Source organism: Siphateles boraxobius, unplaced genomic scaffold (genome assembly GCF_051911475.1).
Source record: "Siphateles boraxobius isolate OS27281-9 unplaced genomic scaffold, OSU_SipBor_1 1, whole genome shotgun sequence".
Classification (NCBI taxonomy): domain Eukaryota; kingdom Metazoa; phylum Chordata; class Actinopteri; order Cypriniformes; family Leuciscidae; genus Siphateles; species Siphateles boraxobius.
In genome coordinates this window covers 33,111,340-33,138,120 of record NW_027508699.1, presented here as the reverse complement: position 1 = coordinate 33,138,120, position 26,781 = coordinate 33,111,340, and the positions used below count along the sequence as shown (strand labels likewise).

General features: G+C 38.3%; 1 protein-coding gene across 1 annotated transcript in view; it reads left to right on the top strand.

Moving 5' to 3' along the window:
* The window catches only part of LOC143744478 (uncharacterized), a 48,825-nt gene extending 22,319 nt beyond the window's left edge, over positions 1–26,506 (top strand). Inside the window, exons 9-16 of the mRNA XM_077236044.1 lie at positions 20,571–20,579; positions 23,985–24,095; positions 24,195–24,379; positions 24,501–24,655; positions 24,749–24,994; positions 25,660–25,822; positions 26,079–26,181; positions 26,395–26,506. Coding sequence (XP_077092159.1) covers positions 20,571–20,579; positions 23,985–24,095; positions 24,195–24,379; positions 24,501–24,655; positions 24,749–24,994; positions 25,660–25,822; positions 26,079–26,181; positions 26,395–26,498 — 1,076 coding nt within the window. The 3' untranslated portion in view covers positions 26,499–26,506. The remainder of the gene's footprint in view (positions 1–20,570; positions 20,580–23,984; positions 24,096–24,194; positions 24,380–24,500; positions 24,656–24,748; positions 24,995–25,659; positions 25,823–26,078; positions 26,182–26,394) is intronic.
* Positions 26,507–26,781: the final 275 nt, after the last annotated feature.

The following is a 26,781-nucleotide window of genomic DNA, read 5'->3' as shown; positions in this document are numbered from 1 at the left end:
GAGCGGTTACATTGTCTGTGCCTGGTGGGCGCTCTGCACACTTATGTTCAGAGAACATGTGTGTTTCGAAGGAGCAGTCAGCTCTTTGTCTCGTGGGCTGACAGTTACAAGGGGATACCTATTTCATTGCAGCGGTTACCTCATTGGATGGTGAATGCGATTTTAATGTGTTACAAGGATGCCAATGTACAATCCCCACCAGGGCTTCGAGCTCATTCCACTAAAGCAGGGATGTCCAAACTCAGTCCTGGAGGGCCACTGTCCTGCAGAGTTTAGTTACAACCCCAACTAAACACACCTGGACCACCAGCTAATCAAGGTCTTATAGGCTAGAAATTCCAGGCAGGTGTGTTGAGTCTGGCTAGAGCTAAACTCTGCAGGACAGTGGCCCTCCAGGACTGAGTTTGGACACCCCTGCACTAGAGGGATGGCTACCTCCTGGGCGCTGTTCAAGGATGTCTCTATTCAGGACCTATGTGTTGCGGCAAGCTGAACATCACCACACACTTTTGTCAGATACTATAGACTGGATGTGACCGAGCCATCGTTGGCTCAGTCAGTGCTCGGTGTGGGAGCGGCGAGTGTAACGTCATAACACTTCACACATGTCTCTTATTTTTATTTTCCAGTTAAACACCCTTGTGTTGTCCACTTTATTGGTTTTATAGAGGCTTATAAGGGCATGGGTGTCACAACTAAGGCCATTAGTTACCTCTTTCAGTGTTGCGTCTATTCATACAGCATATCTGCAATACGGGAGTGGTCTATATCCCTTAGTGAGATACCGAACAGATGTTAGAAAGAGAACGTTGGGTTACTTGCGTAAACCTGGTTCTCTGATAACAGAAGTGAGGTATCTCACCTCACCGCCCTCCTTGCAGACTACACGGTGAAGAATATGTGTAGAATGACGCAGCTGAGGGCTGCAGCGAGTTATATACCAGGGAGGCGGGACTCCCTGATCATTGTAGCAATTGGTCTGTCAGTCTGACAGACGTGGTGTAATTGGTGCTTCCACAGTCGGTCACTCCTGAGGCGTTCCCTTAGTGAGATACCTCACTTCTGTTATTAGAAAACCGGGGTTATGCAAGTAACCTGGCGTTTTAACGGGCTGTATCATGAAAATCTATGTTGTTCAGTAGGGATGTGTTTGTGTCTGTACGTTAAGACTCTTGATAAAACAGTGTTTTACCAGCAACTAGTGCCTTTTCAGACCTTCATGTAGAAGTTATTTACATATTTTACATAATATTTCATTTTAACTTTCATTTGAACATTTAACAGTTTATGTTTGAATAAATTGTAAGAAATGTAGCTATACAAAATCTTTACACTTAATTGTGTGTATATATATATATTTGTATATATAGGTGTCTGTGTTTATATACACACTTTCTTTTTTTGTAACAGAGGCTGCCCACATTGATCCCTGCTACAACTACACAGCCCTAGATGAGTCTTGGAGAGCAACCAACAATCACTCTTCATACAATTGCGATGCGAATATTAATTTTGTTGGCTGGTATCGTCTCCTCATTGAGGGTCAAAATGCTCAGATGCCAGAAACATGTCCTGATCTGTTCAGCTGTGGCACTATTGCTCCACTGTGGCTTAATGGTCGACACCCAAGAGTCGAGGACGGGGTTGTCACTCGACATGTCTGCGGCCACTGGAACGATAACTGCTGCACTTATGAATTTAATCCAATGAAAGTGAAAGCCTGCCCTGGTGATTATTATGTGTATGAGTTCATCAACCCAGTGTTCTGCAATGTGGCATACTGTGCAGGTAAATGTATTTACATCCACCCTTGCATATGTAAGTTTATTTTGCATGTAACTAATATTCATCCTACTATTTTCAGATGTTGTGAGGAATGATGACAGTCACTGTTGCTTTCTGTAGGGATATAACAGTTGGCATTTAAAATGGCAACAACAACAAAAAAAAATTATGTTTTATTTTTTCCTTTACAGAAGAGAGCATCACACACATGACCACCACCAGTTCAAGTCTTCCCTCAGGTATTTTTGAAACAATTTTGGGCGGGGAAAAGGCCACTGAAAAGGTGGACGAGCACTTTTGCGCTCTGTAGACATATCTGAGTTGGCATGCAAATGGCAAAACAACTTTTTATAAAAAATATATATATTTTACCTTTACAGAAGAGATTACCACACACATGACCAGCACCAGATCTAGCCTTCTATCAGGTATGTATTTGAAACATTTTTGGAGGGGGAAAAATTACGAATAAGGTGGACGATCACTGTTGATCTCCGTAGGCATATCAGAGTTGACATGTAAAATGCCAAAAACAACTTTTTTCTTATTTGATTCCCCCCTTTTACAGAAGAGAGCACCACACACATGACCACCACCAGTTCAAGTTTTCCCTCAGGTGTTGTGTAATGAATTTTGGGCGGGAAAAAGGCCACTGAAAATGTGGACAATCACTGTTGCTCTCTGTAGGCATATCAGAGTTGGCATGTAAAATGAAAAAAAATGAAAAAAAATAATAAATAGATACATTTATTTTTCCATTACAGACGAGAGCACCCCACACATGACCACCACTGGATCAAGCATTTCCTCAGGTATTTTTTAAACAATTTTGGATGGGAAAAAGAGCCACTGAAAAGGTGGACAATCACAGTTGCACTTTGAAGACATATCAGAGTTGACATGTAAATGGCAAAAGCTACTTTTTTCTTTGTTTTTTCCCTTTAAAGAAGAAAGCACCACACACATGACCACAACCGAATCAAGCCTTCTCTCAGGTATTTTTTAAAAACCTTTTTTTTTTTTTTTTTTTTTTTTTTGTGGGGGGGAGGCCACTGAAAATGTTTGGACACTCACTGTTACTCTCTGAAGGCATATCAGAGTTGGCATGTAAAATGAAAACAAAAAAAATTATAATTAATTGATTTTTCCTCTCTACATAAGAGAGCACCACACACATGACTAGCACTGGATCAAGCCTTCTCTCAGGTATTTTTTAAACTACATTTTGGGGGGGAATGGCCACTGAAAAGGTGGACACTCACTGTTGCTCTAGCATATCAGAGTTGGCATGTAAAATGAAAAAATAATAAATAAATAAATAAATATATTTTTCCTTTACAGAAGAGAGCACCACACACATGACCTCCATTGGATCTAGCCTTCCCTCAGGTATTTTAGAAACCATTTTTGGAGGGGGGAAATGCCACTGAAAAGGTGGACGATCACTGTTGTGCTCTGTAGGCATATCAGAGTTGGCATGTAAAATAGCTAAATATAATTTTCCTATTTATTTATTTTTTTACAGAAGAGAGCACCACACTCATGACCAGCACTGGATCAAGCCTTCTCTCAGGTATTTTTTAAAAAAAAAATTGGGGGGGAATGGCCACTGAAAAGGTGGATGATCGCTGTTTCTCTGCATAGGCAGTGGTTAAAGTGGGATTTGGTTGGTGGGGGAACCCTGAAATTTTGTGTAGGTGCAACAGGGAAAAATTACTCACCGTGGGACAACATATTGTGTATCGTGGTATAGCAATACTTTTTGGGACAAGAGTGTCACTGTGGCACCACATATCACAATACTTATTTACTTGATATTTTAATGGTTTTATTTTGGTCCATTAACCCAGATATGATGACGATACTATGTTAAAATTGCAGAACAATGGGCCAAAAATTGAGCCCTGGCATTGTAGCCACATCAGCCCACATTACCCCCCACCCCCCACAGCCATGTGCATTTAAATGTGTGGTAGTTAGGGGGGTTCGGGGGCAGGGGTGCCGCTAAGGGGGGAAAAGTTAGGACGATTCTAAGGGCCCAAACACTTTTGGGGCCCCCAGAGATCGATGTTATTAATGGAATGGGTGGGGTAGGGGGCCCAACCTCATATTCTTTCATAGGACCCAACATTTCTAGCCGCGCCCCTGTTCGGGGGCATGCTCCCCCAAGAAAATTTTATTTCTCTGACCTACTTATGTGCAATTTAAAACTTTTGAAGGCCAAAAAAATTGATAATAAATAGCTTTAAAACCATTTACATAATGTTAAAACTAATCCTGCTATTGATATCTTTGTAAGACTGCCGACCCTGTAGAACAGTGGCAAGGGAAAGCAATGTCCGGCGAAATATCGAACATTGAACTAACTTTACCGCGCTCAACCCCCGTGAGTGCATTTTACGCATTTATAATCACTCGCGTTCAGCGGGGAGGAAGGGAGGTTAGTCGGCCAGTCGGTCCGTCTCGACCAGCGAGATTAAAAAAATAAATAGATTTTTCCATTACAGACGAGACCACACACATGACCAACACTGAATCAAGCCTTCCCTCAGGTATATTTGAAACCATTTTTGGAGGGGGGAAATGCCACTGAAAAGGTGGACAATCACTGTTGTGCTCTGTAGGCATATCAGAGTTGGCATGTAAAACGGCAAAATATAAATTTCCTTTTTGTTTTTCTTTTTTTTACAGAAGAGGTCACCACTCACATGACCAGTGCTGGATCAAGCCTTCTCTCAGGTATTTAAAAAAAAAAAATTGGGGGGGAAAGGCCACTGAAAAAGTGGACGATCGCTGTTGCTCTGCGTAGGTATATCATATTTGGCATGTGAAATAGAAAAAAAAATTAGATTTATGTTTTTTTTTTTTTTTACAGAAGAGAGCAACACACACGTGACCAGCACTGGATCAAGCCTTCTCTCAGGTATTTTAGAAATGAATTTATGGGGTAAAAGGCCACTGAAAATGTGGATGATCACTGTTACTCTCTGTAGACATATCAGAGTTGGCATGTAAAATAGCAAAACAACTCCTTTTTTTCTTTCTCTTTTTCCCTTTACAGACGAGAGCACCATACACATGACCACCACCGAATCAAGCCTTCTCTCAGGTATATTTGAAACCATTTTTGGAGGGGGGAAATGCCACTGAACAGGTGGACAATCACTGTTGTGCTCTGTAGGCATATCAGAGTTGAAATATAAAATGGCAAAACAACTCCTTTTTTTCTTTCTTTTTTTCCCTTTACAGAAGACAGCACCACACACATGACCAGCACTGGATCAAGCCTTCTCTCAGGTATTTTAGAAATGAATTTATGGGGTAAAAGGCCACTGAAAATGTGGATGATCACTGTTACTCTCTGTAGAGATATCAGAGTTGGCATGTAAAATGGCAAAAACAACTTTTTTCTTTGTTTTTTCCCTTTAAAGAAGAAAGCACCACATACATGACCGCCACCGAATCAAGCCTTCCCTCAGGTATTTTCTTAAACATTTTTTGGGGGGGGAATGTACACTGAAAAGGTGGACAGTCACTGTTGCTCTCTTTAGGAATATCAGAGTTGGCATGTAAAATGAAAAAAATAAAAATATAAAAAAATTAAATAGATTTTTCCATTACAGACGAGAGCACCACACACATGACCAACACTGAATCAAGCCTTCCCTCAGGTATATTTGAAACCATTTTTGGAGGGGGGAAATGCCACTGAAAAGGTGGACAATCACTGTTGTGCTCTGTAGGCATATCAGAGTTGGCATGTAAAATAGCAAAATATAATTTTCCTTTTTGTTTTTCTTTTCTTTACAGAAGAGAGCACCACTCACATGACCAGCACTGGATCAAGCCTTCTCTCAGGTATTTTAGAAATGAATTTATGGGGTAAAAGGCCACTGAAAATGTGGACGATCACTGTTACTCTCTGTAGACGTATCAGAGTTGGCATGTAAAATAGCAAAACAACTCCTTTTTTTCTTTCTCTTTTTCCCTTTACAGAAGAGAGCACCATAGACATGACCACCACCGAATCAAGCCTTCTCTCAGGTATTTTTTAAACCATCTTTCTGGGGAAAAGGCCACTGAAAAGGTGGACAATCACTATTGCTCTTTGTAGGCATATCAGAGTTGGCATGTAAAATGAAAATAAATAAATGCATTGATTTTTTCCTTTACAGAAGAGAGCACCACACACATGACCAGCACTGGATCAAGCCTTCTCTCAGGTATTTTTTAAACAATTTTTTTTGGGGGAAAGGCCACTGAAAATGTGGACGATCACGGTTGCTCTAGGTAGGTATATCATATTTTCCATGTGAAATAGAAATAAAAAAACAACAACACTTTTTTATGTTTTATTTTTTCCTGTATAGAAGAGAGCACACACATGACCACCACCAGTTCAAGTCTTCCCTCAGGTATTTTAGAAACGATTTTATGGGGAAAAAGGCAACTGAAAATGTGGATGATCACTTTTGATCGCTGTAGGCATATGAGAGTTTTCATGTGAAATGAAACAAAAAATATATATATGTTTAATTTTTGCTTTACAGAAGAGAGCACCACACACATGACCACCATTGGATCTAGCCTTCCCTCAGGTATTTTAGAAACCATTTTTGGAGGGAGGAAATGCCACTGAAAAGGTGGACGATCACTGTTGTGCTCTGTAGGCATATCAGAGTTGGCATGTAAAATAGCAAAACATAATTTTCCTTTTTATTTTTTTACAGACGAGAGCACCACTCACATGACCAGCACTGGATCAAGCCTTCTCTCAGGTATTTTAGAAATTAATTTATGGGGTAAAAGGCCACTGAAAATGTGGATGATCACTGTTACTCTCTGTAGACATATCAGAGTTGGCATGTAAAATAGCAAAACAACTCCTTTTTTTCTTTCTCTTTTTCCCTTTACAGAAGAGAGCACCATAGACATGACCACCACCGAATCAAGCCTTCTCTCAGGTATATTTGAAACCATTTTTGGAGGGGGGAAATGCCACTGAACAGGTGGACAATCACTGTTGTGCTCTGTAGGCATATCAGAGTTGGCATGTAAAATGGCAAAACAACTCCTTTTTTTCTTTCTTTTTTTCCCTTTACAGAAGACAGCACCACACACATGACCACCACCGAATCAAGCCTTCTCTCAGGTATTTTTTAAACATATTTTGGGGGGGGGGAAAGGCCACTGAAAATGTGGATGATCACTTTTGTGCTCTGTAGGCATATCAGAGTTGGCATGTAAAATAGCAAAATATAATGTTCCTTTTTTTTTTTTTTTTTACAGACGAGAGCACCACTCACATGACCAGCACTGGATCAAGCCTTCTCTCAGGTATTTTAGAAACGAATTTATGGGGTAAAAGGCCACTGAAAATGTGGATGATCGCTGTTGTTCTGCGTAGGTATATAATATCTGGCATGTGAAATAGAAAAATAAAGATTTTTTATGTTTTATTTTTATTTTTTCTTTACAGAAGAGAGCACCACACACATGACCACCACTGAATCAAGCTTTCTCTCAGGTATTTTTTAAACAATTTTGGATGGATAAAGGCCACTGAAAAGGTGGACAATCACTGTTACTCTCTGTAGGCATATCAGAGTTGGCATGTAAAATGAAATAAAAAAATAAAAAATAAAATAGATTGTTCCTTTACAGAAGAGAACACCACACACATGACCAGCACTGGATCAAGCCTTCTCTCAGGTATTTTAGAAATGAATTTATGGGGTAAAAGGCCACTGAAAATGTGGATGATCACTGTTACTCTCTGTAGAGATATCAGAGTTGGTATGTAAAATGGCAAAAACAACTTTTTTCTTTGTTTTTTCCGTTTAAAGAAGAAAGCACCACATACATGACCACCACCGAATCAAGCCTTCCCTCAGGTATTTTCTTAAACATTTTTTTGGGGGGGGGGGATGTCCACTGAAAAGGTGGACAATCACTGTTGCTCTCTTTAGGAATATCAGAGTTGGCATGTAAAATGAAAAAAAAAATATATATATAAAAAAAATTAGATTTTTCCATTACAGACGAGAGCACCACACACATGACCGACACTGAATCAAGCCTTCCCTCAGGTATATTTGAAACCATTTTTGGAGGGGAGGAAATGCCACTGAAAAGGTGGACAATCACTGTTGTGCTCTGTAGGCATATCAGAGTTGGCATATAAAATAGCAAAATATATTTTTCCTTTTTGTTTTTCTTTTCTTTACAGAAGACAGCACCACACACGTGACCAGCACTGGATCAAGCCTTCTCTCAGGTATTTTAGAAACGGATTTATGGGGTAAAAGGCCACTGAAAATGTGGACGATCACTGTTACTCTCTGTAGACGTATCAGAGTTGGCATGTAAAATAGCAAAACAACTCCTTTTTTTCTTTCTCTTTTTCCCTTTACAGAAGAGAGCACCACACACATGACCACCACCGAATCAAGCCTTCCCTCAGGTATTTTTTAAACCATTTTTCTGGGGAAAAGGCCACTGAACAGGTGGACAATCACTATTGCTCTTTGTAGGCATATCAGAGTTGGCATGTAAAATGAAAATAAATAAATGCATTGATTTTTTCCGTTACAGAAGAGAGCACCACACACATGACCAGCACTGGATCAAGCCTTCTCTCAGGTATTTTTTAAACAAATTTTTTTGGGGGAGAGGCCACTGAAAATGTGGACCAATCACTGTTGCTCTAGGTAGGTATATCATATTTTCCATGTGAAATAAAAAATAAAAAAAACAACAACACTTTTTTATGTTTTATTTTTTCCTGTATAGAAGAGAGCACACACATGACCACCACCAGTTCAAGTCTTCCCTCAGGTATTTTAGAAACGATTTTATGGGGAAAAAGGCAACTGAAAATGTGGATGATCACTTTTGATCGCTGTAGGCATATGAGAGTTTTCATGTGAAATGAAACAAAAAATATATATATGTTTAATTTTTGCTTTACAGAAGAGAGCACCACACACATTACCAGCACTGGATCAAGCCTTCTCTCAGGTATTTTTTAAACAAATTTTTTTGAGGGGGGAAAGGCCACTGAAAATGTGGACAATCGCTGTTGCTCTAAGTAGGTATATCATATTTTGCATGTGAAATAGAAAGAAGAAAAAACACTTTTTTATGTTTTATTGTTTACTTTATAGAAGAGAGCACACACATGACCACCACCAGTTCAAGTTTTCCCTCAGGTATTTTAGAAACGATTTTATGGGGAAAAGGGCAAACTGAAAATGTGGATGATCACTTTTGATCGCTGTAGGCACATGAGAGTTTTCATGTGACCACGTTACCTGTAGACGTATCGGAGTTGGCATGTTAAATGGCAAAAACAACTTTTTTCTTTGTTTTTTCCCTTTAAAGAAGAAAGCACCACATACATGACCACCACCGAATCAAGCCTTCTCACAGGTATTTTCTTAAACATTTTTTTGGGGGGGGGGGGAATGGCCACTGAAAAGGAGGACAATCATCGTTGCTCTCTTTAGGCATATCAGAGTTGGTATGTAAAATGAAAAATAAAATAAATAATAAATAAATAGATTTTTCCTTTTCAGAAGAGAGCACCACCCACATGACCAATATTGGATCTAGCCTTCCCTCAGGTATATTTGAAACCATTTTTGGAGGGGGGAAATGCCACTGAACAGGTGGACTATCACTGTTGTGCTCTGTAGACGTATCAGAGTTGAAATGTAAAATGGCAAAAGAACTCATTTTTTTCTCTCTTTTTTTCCCTTTACAGAAGACAGCACCACACACATGACCAGCACTGGATCAAGCCTTCTCTCAGGTATTTTTTAAACATATTTTGGGGGGGAAAGGCCACTGAAAATGTGGACAATCGCTGTTGCTCTAAGTAGGTATATCATATTTGGCATGTGAAATAGTAAAAAAAAAAAATGTTTTATGTTTTTTTTTTTTTACAGAAGAGAGCACCACACACATGACCACCGAGTCAAGCCTTTTCTCAGGTATTTTTTTGAACAATTTTGGATGGGAAAAAAAAACACTGAAAAGGTGGACAATCACTGTTACTCTCTGTAGGCATATCAGAGTTGGCATGTGAAATTGAAAAAATAAAAAAAATAATGTTTTATTTTTTTCCTTTACAGAAGAGAGCACCACACACATTACCAGCACTGGATCAAGCCTTCCCTCAGGTATTTTTTAAACAAATTTTTTTGAGGGGGGAAAGGCCACTGAAAATGTGGACAATCGCTGTTGCTCTAAGTAGGTATATCATATTTTGCATGTGAAATAGAAAGAAGAAAAAACACTTTTTTATGTTTTATTTTTTACTTTATAGAAGAGAGCACACACATGACCACCACCAGTTCAAGTCTTCCCTCAGGTATTTTAGAAACGATTTTATGGGGAAAAGGGCAACTGAAATTGTGGATGATCACTTTTGATCGCTGTAGGCATATGAGAGTTTTCATGTGAAATGAAACAAAAAAATATATATATGTTTAATTTTTGCTTTACAGACGAGAGCACCACACACATGACCACCATTGGATCTAGCCTTCCCTCAGGTATTTTAGAAACCATTTTTGGAGGGGAGGAAATGCCACTGAAAAGGTGGACAATCACTGTTGTGCTCTGTAGGCATATCAGAGTTGGCATGTAAAATAGCAAAACATAATTTTCCTTTTTTTTTTTTTTTTTTTTTACAGACGAGAGCACCACTCACATGACCAGCACTGGATCAAGCCTTCTCTCAGGTATTTTAGAAATGAATTTATGGGGTAAAAGGCCACTGAAAATGTGGATGATCACTGTTACTGTCTGTAGACATATCAGAGTTGGCATGTAAAATGGCAAAAACAACTTTTTTCTTTGTTTTTTCCCTTTAAAGAAGAAAGCACCTCATACATGACCACCACCGAATCAAGCCTTCACTCAGGTATTTTCTTAAACATTTTTTTTGGAGGGGGGAAATGCCACTGTAAAGGTGGACGATCAATGTTGTGCTCTGTAGGCATATCAGAGTTGGCATGTAAAATAGCAAAATATAATTTTAATTTTCCTTTTTTTTCTTCCTTTTTTTACAGGAGAGAGCACCACTCACATGACCAGTGCTGGATCAAGCCTTCTCTCAGGTATTTAAAAAAAAAAAAATCTGGTGGGGAAAGGCCACTGAAAAAGTGGACGATCGCTGTTGCTCTGCGTAGGTATATCATATTTGGCATGTGAAATAGAAAAAAAAAAATTTGATTTATGTTTTTGTTTTGTTTTTGATTACAGAAGAGAGCACCACACACGTGACCAGCACTGGATCAAGCCTTCTCTCAGGTATTTTAGAAACGAACTTATGGAGTAAAAGGCCACTGAAAATGTGGATGATCAATGTTGATTTCTGTAGACATATCAGAGTTGGCATGTAAAATAGCAAAACAACTCCTTTTTTTCTTTCTCTTTTTCCCTTTACAGAAGAGAGCACCATACACATGACCACCACCGAATCAAGCCTTCTCTCAGGTATTTTTAAACCATTTTTCTGGGGAAAAGGCCACTGAAAAGGTGGACAATCACTATTCCTCTTTGTAGGCATATCAGAGTTGGCATGTAAAATGAAAATAAATAAATCCATTGATTTTTCCTTTACAGAAGAGAGCACCACACACATGACCAGCACTGGATCAAGCCTTCTCTCAGGTATTTTTTTTAAACACATTTTTTTGGGGGAAAGGCCACTGAAAATGTGGACGATCACTGTTGCTCTAGGTAGGTATATCATATTTTGCATGTGAAATAGAAATAAAAAAACAACAACACTTTTTTATGTTTTATTTTTTCCTTTATAGAAGAGAGCACACACATGACCACCACCAGTTCAAGTTTTCCCTCAGGTATTTTAGAAACGATTTTATGGGGAAAAAGGCAACTGAAAATGTGGATGATCACTTTTGATCGCTGTAGGCATATGAGAGTTTTCATGTGAAATGAAACAAAAAATATATATATGTTTAATTTTTGCTTTACAGACGAGAGCACCACACACATGACCACCATTGGATCTAGCCTTCCCTCAGGTATTTTAGAAACCATTTTTGGAGGGGGGAAATGCCACTGAAAAGGTGGACAATCACTGTTGTGCTCTGTAGGCATATCAGAGTTGGCATGTAAAATAGCAAAATATAATTTTCCTTTTTTTTTTTTACAGAAGAGAGCACCACACACATGACCAGCACTGGATCAAGCCTTCTCTCAGGTAATTTAGAAATGAATTTATGGGGTAAAAGGCCACTGAAAATGTGGATGATCACTGTTACTCTCTGTAGACGTATCGGAGTTGGCATGGAAAATGGCAAAAATAACTTTTTTCTTTGTTTTATCCCTTTAAAGAAGGAAGCACCACACACATGACCACCACCGAATCAAGCCTTCTCTCAGGTATTTTTTTAACATATTTTGGTGGGGAAAGGCCACTGAAAATGTGGACAATCGTGTTGCTCTAAGTAGGTATATCATATTTGGCATGTGAAATAGAAAAAAAAAAAAAAATTGTATGTTTTTTTTTTTTTCTTTACAGAAGAGAGCACCACACATATGACCACCGTGTCAAGCCTTCTCTCAGGTATTTTTTTAAACAATTTTGGATGGGAAAAAAGCCACTGAAAAGGTGGACAATCACTATTACTCTCTCTAGGCATATCAGAGTTGGCATGTGAAATTGAAAAAAAATAAAATAAATAATGTTTTATTTTTCCTTTACAGAAGAGAGCACCACACACATTACCAGCACTGGATCAAGCCTTCTCTCAGGTATTTTCCTAAACATTTGCTTTGGGGGGGAATGGCCACTGAAAAGGTGGACAATCACCGTCGCTCTCTTTAGGCATATCAGAGTTGGTATGTAAAAAAATTAAAAATAAAGGGCTGTCAATCGATTAAAATTTTTAATCTAATTAATTACATACTCTGTAATTAATTAATCTAAATTAATCGCATACACAATCTTACAATGTTTACATGGTACAATTTCTGGTAAGCTACGTTTTATATTATTATTGCTTGACACAAATTTCACGATTTCAACTTAATTTAATTATTGTGATTTGATGCAATATTGACTGATTTGGATAAATATTAGGTACACAAGATAGGCATTCATTTTTCTCAAGAAAAAAAAATCTCACCCAATGCTGTAAAAATACAGAGAGCCATATCAGCTGGTAGTATTTAAGGTTAAAAATAGCTCAAATTAAATATAATGCGTGTTTATTACAAATAACAACTTTGATATAAGTAAAAATATAATCCATACGTAATATAGTAGTAGACTACATACATTTTGAAAAATACTCTCTATAGCTCTTTTTAATAGCCAACTATAACATGCTATATGGTCATGAAATGGCTTTGCTGAGGTAACTTAGGGCTAAATGTTATGTGACATAAGTGTCCTCCTGCTGTTTTATTGACCTCTTTTCGCGGTTGAAAAACACTGATTGATCGAGGAATATACATTTCGGTAAGTTTTAGGCTGCCCTGCTGTATCTTTCAACATTGGTCATTCGTGTTTATTTACTATTAGCTAGAGATGATCGGTTCACGTGCCGCTATAGGGATCTGTCATGTCACATTTACAAGCGCCAGAACGGTATAGTTTGATTTTCGTAATAAAATTAACAGAATCTGAGAGCTGAGATTTTTTTTAATCTCATAAGTAACGTGCTCTGTCTTGTCTGTTTCCGTGTCCTCTCTTTGGTGCGCGATTTTTCTGTGCGTGAGAAAATGGTTGTGTGACGTGAGAGCGCGTGAAAAGTTATAACACACACACACACACACAAGCGCGTTTTCTCTCAGACACACTCGCCGACTCACGCACACACTCCTGGATGCTTTGCATTGATGTGGTACTTTAGAGTTTGACGAACTCCGTTTGTTAAAAGTAAATGTCCCAAACAATGATCCAAGCAGCGCGTTCTTGTCTCCCTCCTTCTTTTTACATGAATGCTAGAACGGCTCCGCAAAGGTCAAAACGGAATGGATTAATCTGCGTTATTTTTTTTAACGCGTTATTTCTTCTCAGATTAATAAATCGAAATTAACGCGTTATTTTGACAGCCATAATAAATAATTAAATAAATAGATTTTTCCATTACAGACGAGAGCACCACACACATGACCACCATTGGATCTAGCCTTCCCTCAGGTATATTTGAAACCATTTTTGGAGGGGGGAAATGCCACTGAAAAGGTGGATGATCACTGTTGTGCTCTGTAGGCATATCAGAGTTGACATGTAAAATAGCAAAATATAATTTTCCTTTTTTTTTACTATTAAAAACACCACATAGACATATAAACAACATTAAAAGCTTGATTTTCACCACAGAGGTACTTTAAGATTTTTAATTAGTGGTGGTTGACTTCACTTAGAATTCTAACGAAATACTTTTTCAAATCCTCAAGTACACGAATAGGAAATGTGGACAATCACTTTTGTGCTCTATAGGCATTGTTTTATCTTTCCCTTTACAGAAGAGAGCACCACACACGTGACCAGCACCAGATCAAGCCTTCAATCAGGTATAAAAAAAAAACATTGAATGCAAAGATGAAGTCATATGAGCCGATATCAGTAGGGGTTTTTGAGTTTTGCCAACTCATAAATTGTTACAGATCTATTGAATCAAAATCCCCCGTTAGATCCTGCAAAATGCAAACCTAGAAATGAAATTGAGTCACAGATTCTTTGGTATTGCCACAAAATTCACATAAGCTTTCAATATTCAAATGGAAACGTTCAAGCAACTCCTTGACATTTTAAATTATGTGTACAATTTTATAAGATACCTCTCTAATTTCATTATTTATAAAAAACTTTTTTGTTATTGACCATACTCTTTTCCACTTCATATTTTTATATAGACCAAAACACTGTTGAACAAGGCAAATAGTTTGTTTTTAAAATATTGAGAATATATTTGTTACTGTATTTATCTATTTATATATTAATATCCCCTATAAATATTGTATCACTACAAAAACGATCAACATTTATAGGATATAATCCAGGATTTCGTAATAGTGATACAACTCTGCCAGGGATTGCATCAAAAATAATAGCATATTCTTTTGGCCTCACAATAATCATACATTTATTGAGAAATTCCGAATATTAAAAGTAAACCTTGTTCATTAAGCAACTGATTAACAGTAAGAATTCGATTGTCGTATCATGTCTGATTAAAGATTGAATTTTTTTGTACAAGATATCTTTGTTATTCCATATAAAGTATTGATGTGGTAAAAAGTTATGTTTATAGATGAATTGCCAAGCAGTGCCTGCTTATGAAAGTTTGCCAGTTTAACTGGGATTTAATCAACTGAGAAATTACATTTTAAAGTAAAATGAATGCCACTCAAAGAGTTAAATATGTAATTTGGGAAAGCATTCCAAACACTATCTTAATTTGTAATACATTCGATGTATACATTATATATAATACATTAGTCTAATATTATTTCCAATATAACGGCCTTTCAAAAAACCTGACTGCTCTTAATCAATTATTGCATTTAGATTTTTCTTAAGTCTTTTTGCAAAAATTAAAGAAAATATTTTAGTATCATTATTTCACAATCTATTTAGTCTCGAATTTTCTAAGAACATTTATCTTTGTTAGGCTTGGGCATAAGTGTAATTGCTTCTTGATTTAGTGATGCGGGCATTTCTCCCCAAATCAACTGCTTCTTTAAAAACTGCAAGGATAAAGGGTGCAAGGTCATTACAATTTTTATTTTATTTTATAAAACTCTAAAAAAAATGACTATAAAATGTATTAACAAAAAAAAAATATCCTTGAGATAATCATTAGTCCATTTATTATTAATTTTTTTTCAGAAGTTATTTCTTAATATATTTTTGGTTTAGAAAAAATAAATATAGTATTTTTTTTCTCCTGCTTCCATCGATTTTTGTCTAGACCTAACAAAAGCACCCCTAGATTTCTCTTCATAAATATTATCCAGCTCCTTCTGCAATGTAGCAAGCCTTAATAATTCAGTGCTTGACATATTTTGGTTCTTTTTGAGAGCGGTAACTCAACACGAGTAGCTACGGTGCGGGAACTCCTCCCTTCTCCACTTTTGAATTAAGATATTTTTGATGAAATCTGAGAGCTGGAACACTCTTCCATAGGCTTCTGAAGGGAATGAAACTTGCCAGCCCCTAAAAGTTATTAAAGACATCGTTAAAATAGTCCAAATGACTACAGTGGCTCAATCTTAAGTTTATCAAACGACGAGAATACTTTTTGTGCGCAAAAAATAAATAAATAACGACTTTATTTCAACCATTCGTTTCCTTTTCTGTGGGCCTCGAGTCAGTTCACTAGTGATATAGCACAGTTCTTCTGTTGTTGTATGTCACACGCATCACATACATGACCAGCGTCAGCCAATAAGGAGCCTACGTGTGACGTAGCTCTACGCTATCACACTACGCTAACTGACTCGAGGCCCACAGAGAAGGAAATGTCATATTTTTTTGCATGTCATATGAAAATAATTTCATGAGTTTTATTTTTTTTTCAAACGTCAAAAGATCGCGTAGCTCACGTTTACAAGACAGCGCCATTATAGTAGCCTATTGTCTACTGTTTTACATAAACCGAAGTCTTTTACTTCATATAAAAATAGTTTTGGGAAGTGCATCATATAAAAATAAAATACAATTAATATTTCTCTCTTCCCAACTTGCTACACATAGATGAATCGCAAATTTGAAAATCGATTTGCATTATAGCCTGAGGCAAGACACTTTCACCAGAAAAATAAATAAACAAACATGACTATCAGCCTGCAGACATTAGGATAGTTATCCTGAAAGATTATTTATTATAACCATCGTAAACTAGCATGATAGTGTAGCTACCAGATTGATAATTCGCTACTCTACTAGCATTACTTGATTCATGAAGATAAATGGATGACCAGATAGATTCCGAAACATGGCCAGGCCATGTTATTCAGCCTTTTATAAAGATGTCTATCAATGTAAGCAAATATCATTTGGGAATTACCCGTCTTTCGAATATCTGGGTATTGTGTTAAAAGGTGCTCCACGCATTTTACTTATCATTGTTTACAGGCCTCCAAAATACTCTCCAGCTTTTGCTGAGAACTTAACAGAACTGTTATCAACAATTTCCTCAGAGTTTGACTGCTTTGCCATTGCTGGAGATTTTAACATCCACATAGATAATGCAGAAAACAATATGGCAAAAGAAATCAAAACTGTTTTAAAAACTTTTGATCTGACTCAGCATGTACATGGAGCCACACATAATCGTGGACACACTCTAGATTTACTTATCAGTAAGGGTCTAAACATTTCATCAATTGTTATTAAGGATGTAGCACTGTCTGATCATTTTTGTATTTTCTTTGATATATTGATCTCTCCAGCCATTGAAGCTAGATCTGTGTCTGTCAAGAAGAGATGCTTAAATGAGAACACTAGTGTACTATTTATGAAGGCTATATCTTTAACACCAAGCATATCTGCTGACTCTGTTGATTTTCTCCTTGATTCTTTTAACTCAAAAGTTAAGAGTGTAATTGATGATATTGTTCCTGTGAAAGTCAGGAAGAAGAGTGGCAGACAAAAAGCACCTTGGAGAAACTCAACAGCAGTGCAAAATATGAAAAGACAATGCAGAAAAGCAGAGCGCATGTGGCGGAAGACAAAACTTGTGGACTACAAGTTTTGTCTTCCGCCACATGCGCTCTGCTTTTCTGCATTGTCTTTTCATATTTATAACATCTACAAAGACAGCATCCATGCTTTCAATAAGGAACTAAGCAAAGCTAGACAGACTTTCTTCTCGAATATTATAAACAGCAATATAAACAACACGCGCACTCTTTTTGCTACTGTAGAGAGACTGACAAACCCCCCAAGCCAGATTCCCAGTGAAATGCTCTCAGTGAGAAAGTGCAGTGAGTTTGCTTCTTTCTTCTCTGAGAAAATCAATAATATCAGAAAGGTGATCAGCTCATCCTTGAGTTGCGCTGGTGTCAGCCAGATCAGACAACAGCCTGAGAAAGTAGCCACTATGTCTGATTTCGAAGAAATTGATGGCAAAATTTTGGAAGAAACCGTACAGCACCTAAAAACATCAACCTGCGCCCTTGACGCACTTCCCACATCTTTTTTCAAAAATGTGTTACACAGCTTAGAAGCAGATCTCCTAGAGGTGGTAAATGCCTCACTTCTCTCTGGGAGTTTTCCGACCTCCCTGAAAACTGCTGTTGTCAAGCCCCTCCTGAAAAAGAGCAATCTGGATAAGACCATATTAAACAACTATAGACCGATCTCAAATCTTCCTTTCATAGGCAAGATCATTGAAAAAGTTGTCTTCAATCAGCTGAACAAATTCTTAAGCTCGAATGGATACTTTGACCATTTTCAATCTGGTTTCCGACCGCACCACAGTACAGAGACCGCGCTCATAAAGATAATAAATGATATTCGCTTAAATACTGATACAGGCAAATTATCAGTGCTGGTACTACTCGACCTCAGTGCTGCATTTGACACTGTCGATCACAAAATACTTCTTGACAGGCTGGAAAACTGGGTCGGGCTTTCTGGGATAGTCCTAAAATGGTTCAGGTCATACTTAGGAGGCAGAGGTTATTATGTGAGTATAGGAGACCATAAGTCTGAGTGGACATCCATGACATGCGGAGTCCCTCAAGGCTCAATTCTTGCGCCACTCCTATTCAACCTGTACATGCTCCCAATGAGCCAAATAATGAGAAAGAACCAAATCGCTTACCATAGCTATGCAGACGACACACAGCTCTACTTATCCCTATCGCCTAACGATTACAGCCCCATTGACTCCCTTTGCCAATGCATTGATGAAGTAAACAATTGGATGTGCCAAAACTTTCTTCAGTTAAACAAAGACAAAACTGAAGTCATTGCGTTTGGAAACAAAGATGAAGTTCTCAAGGTGAACGCATACCTTCAGTCTAGGGGTCAAACAACTAAAAATCAAGTCAGGAATCTGGGTGTGTCTCTGGAGTCAGACCTTAGTTTCAGTAGTCATGTCAAAGCAATAACTAAATCAGCATATTATCACCTGAAAAATATTGCAAGAATTAGATGCTTTGTTTCCAGTCAAGACTTAGAAAAACTTGTGCATGCTTTCATCACCAGTAGGGTGGATTATTGTAATGGACTTCTCACTGGCCTTCCCAAAAAGACCATAAGACAGTTGCAGCTCATACAGAACGCTGCTGCTAGGATTCTGAGCAGAACCAGAAAATATGAACACATCACACCAGTCCTCAGGTCTTTACACTGGCTGCCAGTTACATTTAGGATTGATTTTAAAGTATTATTACTGGTATATAAATCATTCAATGGCCTAGGACCTCAATACATTGCAGATATGCTCAGTGAATATAAACCCAACAGATCACTCAGATCATTAGGATCACATCGGCTAGAAATACCAAGGGTTCACTCTAAGCATGGCGAGTCTGCTTTTAGCTACTATGCCAGCCGCAGCTGGAACCAGCTTCCAGAAGAGATCAGATGTGCTCCTACAGTAGTCACATTCAAATCCAGACTCAAAACACATCTGTTTAACTGTGCATTTACTGAATGAGCACTGTGCCACTGTTCGTCCGACTGTTTGCACTGTATTTTATTTTATGTTTTAATTATTCTGTATTTTATCTTTTATTCTAAACTGTTTTAATTATTCTGATTTCTTTTGATTATTTTAATTTCTTCTATGTAAAGCACTTTGAATTACCATTGTGTATGAAATGTGCTATATAAATAAACTTGCCTTGCCTTGCCTTGCCTTGCCTTTTACATTTCGCTTGGTAGTCAGCTCCCTGACTCCCTGATTTATTTCTAAATGTATAAACACTTTATAGATGACTGACTGCTGCGCTTGTGACAGGGTGCATGTTACTCGCACGCGCACTCTCACCCTCTTCAAACTGTCTTGCTCTCCCTCCAATATTGATCCTCATCTGGCCTTTTAGTTTGTCACTCTCCCTTTTTCTTTTTTTAGTCTCCTCTGACAAAACCTTTGCCTTCTTCCTTTTAGTTGTTGCTTCAGCCATGACAACAACATACAGACGGGTATCAAACGCTAGTTGGGCTATCGTGTCAGAATTTGAGGAAGTTGGGGTGGTGGGGGAAGTGACATATGCTGTAAAGCAGTCGAATTTTGTCGTTTTTTTTGTGCTCGGGTTCCTACCCGAAAACCGAAGTTACATAGTGCCAGTGAAAGCGATACAGACACTGTCAGGATATGGCAGAGGTGTCATTCAACCTATTGTAAGTCGATGTACCATCACAAGGGTCTTGGAGATATATTATGAAGGTTGAAAAACTACATAGTGCTGCTTTAATGCCAGCTTGGAACTGCTGGCCAATTGTCACGAAGTATGCAAATACTGACAGACTTCTGGGCATGGGCATGACAATTGCATCAGAATCTCTTTCTTCACGCTGTCATCATTGAAGTTGCACCTGAGGACTAGTTACCTTTTCTTTCTCACATCCAACGGCCAACCTTTGCATTTGTGCGACTGGGATTTACAGTCGAGTCGCCGCCAGGCTGCTTCGAGGAGGAGGAATCCGTTTTTCCACGACGTCCACGATGATAAAGTCGTGATATTACATGATAAAGTCGTGGTCTGCACTACAATCGGCGCGCGTCTAAAGGGATGAGGCAGAAGCCCAGGGCTCTGTGCGCATGTCCCCCGTCGAGGAGACCGTCGCAGTGCATCTGTGCCCATCCGTTCGTCTCTGGGAGCGGATCTCAGCTTGCAGTCCAAGCCGTGCAAGTTCACAGCTCATCTGGCTGAAAAAGAAATGCTCCAATCACTCACTGGACAGTTATTCCAGGCATTTCACCTAAAAAGTTCTGAGAATGGAAGTGCACAGCCGCTATTTCGTTGTGCCCAAGAGGGATGGAGGACTCCGTCTGATACTGGAGCCGAGACCCATCAACCGAGCACTTCAAAGTGACACCTCTGTAACCCCGTATCCAGTAGCTTCTTTAAATACCGCTCACGGTCCTCGGTCGGCAAAGAGAGTGTGTATGTTTGTGCCATTTTTGCTATCAAGGAACTTTGCACATCTAGAGCGAGTTCTGTTCTCAGAGGAATCCGTTTGTTATCCCCCAAAAACGGGCGTTACCCTTCGATGACGTTGGTCTATACAGCATGTTTTTCTGAGCCCCAAAAAGGGACAATTTAAACATGCTGTAAAAAATTATCTGTATGGTATTTTGAGCTAAAACTCGTATATACGAGCATACACACTCTGGGGACATCAGAGACTTATTTTACATATTGTGAAAAGGGGCATAATAGGTGCCCTTTAAAGCCATCAGTCACTGTAATATCAACTTGATTTATAAATAAAATCATATTTAAAAGGCAAATTCAAGATGAAGAACTAAAGTAAACCACATATAATCACAGAGAGAAGTTGGCGTGTAAAATGGCAAAAACATTAAAAAAAAAAATTTGACTGGGGAAAGGCCACTGAAAAGGTGGACGATCACAGTTGTTAGCATGTAAAATGGCGTGAATAAAATAAATCTGTTATTAATGGTTTTTTCTTTTCTTTACAGAACAGAGCACCACAAAAATGACCAGCACCACATCAAGCCTTCTCTCAGGTATTTTCACATACTTTTTGTAATGTTATGACTTGTCTCAGAGGTGGATGGCTTGGTTTATAATTCTATTTAGGATATTTTTCGCATCCTCATGGAGACAATGAATAGGGGAAATTATCTTCAGAAACAATTTTATTTTTTATCAACAATTATTTTTTTCTTTCCCTTTGAAGAGAGCACCACACACATGACCTCCATCAGATCAAGCCATCCCTCAGGTATTTTCTTATACTTTTTGTAATTAGATGTTTTTCTTTAGATGTGGTTGACTTTTTAACATCCTCATGAGACAATGAATTGGAAAAGTGGACAATCACTGCTGCTCTCAGAGTTACGTGATCAGAGGATATGGTGCGCTTTTGTTGTTTTACTTTTACTTTCTCCGCTATCACCTCTCAGGACGGTATGATTGGCTGCTAATGCTGTTTGCCATCATTATGGCGTTGACACCTGAATGGACGTCCCTCTGATAAAAGACAGACGTCAACAGGAAATGCGGGGGAGAGGAAAATGAGCCGAGTCTTTTGATCCTGTCACACTTTGTTGTTGGCGTGTTTTTTAAAATCTTATTAGCTAAAAACAAAAAATCTTATTTAAGAATTCATTTATTTATTTAATTTATTTAATTATTTAACCTGAAATACATGTTTTCTTCTGTATACACAATATTACTCAATATTCTATATGTTGTAAATAAAATATATTTTGTTTAATGGAAAAAATATTTGGGAAAAAGTTTTTTTTTTCACCCAGACATTCAAAAATAACACGTTTTAGAGCTGTAATCGCGATACAGTGATACCGTGAAACTGTGATATTTTTGGGGAAGGATAGCATTTCATCAGGATCTCATACCGGTCGCTTGTTTGTTTTTCTTTTCGTGTTGTGTTAAATAGTTTATTGGGAATGGGATTGAAGTGTGGGCTTTGTTTTATTACTGTTTTTGATTTAGCCCCAATCAGGTTCTTTCTTCCTACTCAGGTTTTTTCCCTCTTGATTGAGTGTAACTATGTGCTTGATTGTGAATAAATGGATCTCTCGCTTTTCTCTATTGAAACTGCCTTTGCTCTTGTGTTCTTTTTGATTCAAACGGGTAACTTTACTAATAATATTCCACTAGGTAGCGATCCATACAAAGAATACACACACACCATAGTGTTAACAAGACCGGATAAAGAGTGCAGGAAAAGGTGACCTATATATATTCAAACTCAAAAAAGATGGTTAAACTAACACAGCTGACACGGATGAACAAATATTGACCTTGCGCCGTAACACAATGAAGACAGGGATGTATGGGAAGGGGTTCCAGAGGAGGACGAGGGTTTGGGGAAGGGCTGGTGATGGTAGGACAACTGGATAAATGGATGGTGATGGTGGGACAATGAGACCCCAGTGGGAAAGATGGAAATAGTACACTGGCACAGACCCAGAGCTCCCCAGTGCCAACAGCCCACGGTGGAGTTGAGGGAGGAACCAAGGTGGTGTAGTGGCTGACAAAAGCTGAGGGACTACTGCAGGAGACAAGGGCGATGGATCCAAAGGCGCAGACGGAGAACGGCAGGAGCCTAGGGACATCACTGGTGAAGGAGACCCAGGGGACGTCTCTGCAACAAGTATCACAGGTGGAGCCAAAGAATCCAAGGACAGGGGCGACGCTGGTAAGACCGAGGACAGAGGCGACCCAGAATGGAGGAAGGAGCCCGCTGCAGGCGTAGGGGAAAAGGGACAGAGCACAGCAGAGGGCCCGGATGTCCGTGGTGTAGGCAGAGCGACGACAGACCACGGGGGAGCCGATGGGACGAGGGAATCCGGTGGAGTCACTTGGACGAGGTTTCCTGGAGGAGCCGATGGTGGGAGGAGCCAGGGCGATGGCTTGGTTTACAACTCTATTGAAGAACTTTTTCAACATCCTCATGGAGACAATTAATAGCAAACGTGGACAATCGCTGTTGCGTTAATAGGTATTGTTTTTTTGAAGATCAATTGATCAAAGATCAATCCTTTACTCAAGTATTTGATAAAATATTGATAAAAAAGGTCACTTTTTAGGTGATGTATTGGGTTGGAATGGGGTAGGATTAAGGGATGTAGAATAACGTCATGCAGAATAAGGCATTAATATGCACTAATAAACAGCCAATATCCTAGTAATATGCATGCTAATAAGAAACAAGTTAATAGTAAGAATTGGACCCTAAACTAAAGTGTTACCGAAACAAATTATTGCAAAGATGATGCAAAGTATGGTTAGTATTTGATAACTCAAAAATTGTCACAGGTCTGTTTTATCCATTTGGAGATTGAGTTTTTTAAATGGATTTTTTTGTTGTTGTTGTATCTTTATAGTTAGACCACTGAAAACTAAAAAGTCGTAATGTTAAATATTTTATAGCAATGATTACTATATTTAATAAAGGAATATCTTATCTTCAAATATCTGTTTTATATATGCCCCAGTTATTGTCATAAATCCTGTGGTTCTCCTCTGTTTGTCAGACCGCTGTTCTGAGCTCAACTGCACTGAGGATGAACGCTGTGAAAATAAACATGGTGTTTATGGCTGTTTCTGCAAGGAGAACCATCACAGATCTCACCGTGGATCCTTTGGTTGGACTCATTCAGCATTTCAGATATATGTTCATCATTGATTACATTTTTGTTTTTTATCACTGCTGACATTCTCTTGAATATTTTTTTCTCTCTCAGATTTCTCTGAAACCTGTGAAAGCAGCTCTGGCTCCATGTCTCTGTCTCGCTGTCAGCTTTTTGAGGCTGGTTTTCCTTCTGACAACTTACACCTCAATGACCCCAACTGCAGAGGAACAGTCCGGAATGGCAGAGTGGAGTTCTATTTTGACAACAATGACCACATCTGTGGTACAAATCTTGTGGTAGGAATCATTACGTACATGCTCAAATGGTCAAAAGAACAACAAATGCTTTTTACAATTCTTTTATAATTCTTTAAACAGTCCCTTAATGTACAAATGTTCAAATAATATGTGCCTACAGGCCAATGGCACCCACTTCATCTATGAGAACTTTATTGTGGCAGAGCCACACACAGTTGGGCATCTCATCAGCAGGAAGAGAATTCTGAAGCTTTCTTTCAGCTGTGTGTACTTACAAACCCAAACACTCTCCATGGACATCAACCCTCTGGAGAGGTGGGAAACACTAAATTCAGCAAACTTACTGACTAACTATTTAAAATATTCTTATTTGTAATTAACACATCTCTTGTAAAATTATTTCAACAGCATTGTGCACAGGATCCTTCCTGCTGGTCAAGGGACATATCGGGTCAGGATGATTCCCTATCAGGATGCTGAATTCACCCATCCCTTCACTGGTAGTGTGAACGTGGAACTGGACAGACGTATTTTTGTGGAAGTTCGTGTTGATGGAGTTGACAGCCGTCAATTTGCCTCAGTGATTGACGAATGTTGGGCTACACCTGTGAATGATCCTCATTACTCTCTCCGCTGGGACCTCATCGTTGACAAGCAAGTTCATTTTATTTTTTTATTTTTTTTTCTTATTTGTCTTCCTTAGCACTTATGTATTTGAAAAAAAAACAACAACAATGCTATTCATTACTTTTAAGGACGTCTTCAGACCTGTAGATCGTTGCTTTGTTACATTTCAAAGCATACCAAAAAGTCACATGCGAGTGAAACTGTCGTCTTATTTGTTCAAAGTACACAAATGTATCCGAGTGGGAATCAAGGCATTTTTGCATTGCACCTGCTTCGGTATGGAGCAATTTGACAGCATTTTAAGATGAAGAGGCACTCTTTGCTTTTCAGCTGTGATGTGCTGAATCATAGAATCAGACACTGCTGCTTTTTACATATTGCATTTCCCATGATGAATTATGATACAAATTGGTTTGTTGGTTGGTTAGGTCAGATTGCTTTCTCACCAGTGAACCACTCCAGAGTTCAGTTACAACGTCTTTCAGGCGATCTCAGACTGTGTTTTTTTTTTTTTTTTGGTTCGGATCCGAGCAAAGTTGCTGTGTTTATATATGCCTAAATGAACAAAACTAAGGGAGAAAAAGCATCCAGTTCTGAAACAAACGCTTTAAACGATCCTCATGTCATCCCAAATCTACATAAATTTTTGTACAGTCTGTAATTTTTTTTATTATACTGTATAAAATGCTCAGGTGTCCCAATCCAGAGGACAATACAGTGAACTTGCTGCAGAGTGGTGTTTCCACATCCAGTCGTTTCTCCTTTGAGATGTTTATCTTCACTGCAAACTCCACAAAGGTTTACCTGCACTGCGCTATTCACCTTTGCCTTCAGACAGACAATCACTGCCCAGTGGTGAGTTTACAAATTCATAAGTATTTTCAGATTTTACTTATGGACATGGATATAGTTGTTGGTATGAGTACATTTATCAAGTTTCTTGAAGTGAAAGAAAAATACAGATACACATATATATTTGAGCTGCTGTCAATGGAGAAAAATGCTGTTTGCTTCCAATTGTATACAGTAGTTACAACACCTACAAGTAGAGGGCCTTAAACCTTGACCCCTTGGTTGACACAACTTGGTTGTCTTTTCATCTGTATTTTAGCACTGTGACTCTGAGCACCATCACAGAGAGGGCAGATCTGTGGACTTCCATGACAGTGCTTCCATATCTATGGGTCCATTGATATGGTCTGACAGTAACAAAGGTGACTTATAAAACAAATAAAAAAAGATATATTGTTCATGTTTGAATATCAAATGAGCACGAGTGTTGTAGTTCTGCACTGGTCTGGAACACAGTGGATGCAGAGGAATGATACATATAGTAAAACATCTCTCAGTGCTGTTAACTGAAACATCAGCACTCTTCAACCACTGCTTGCCCAATCAACTGACTGCTGTGTATTCTCTGTTCACAGATACACAGATGCCACGCCAAGTGCAAGTATCCAAGGCTCCATGGCTGTGTGGTTCTCTGACTATATCACTTATTTCTCTGATGAGTGTCCTGATATTCTTCTAGAATATTTCCACTAAGAATCACAATTTTTAATCTAGTCTAAATCTCTTTATTTAACCAAAATCAACATTAAAATAGTTTATAGTTATATAGTATACTGATTGACTGATAGAATGGTAATTTTATAAATTGAACTAATTATTAATCGTCTAATTACTATTGTGCAGATAAAGCATTTTGTTATGTTACGAGTCTTCCTAGCGGATGTAATATAATAATTAGATAATAAACTGATTAATCATGTACTTTGCTTTTTGGTTTCGGTTACATATTTGTCATTTGCTTT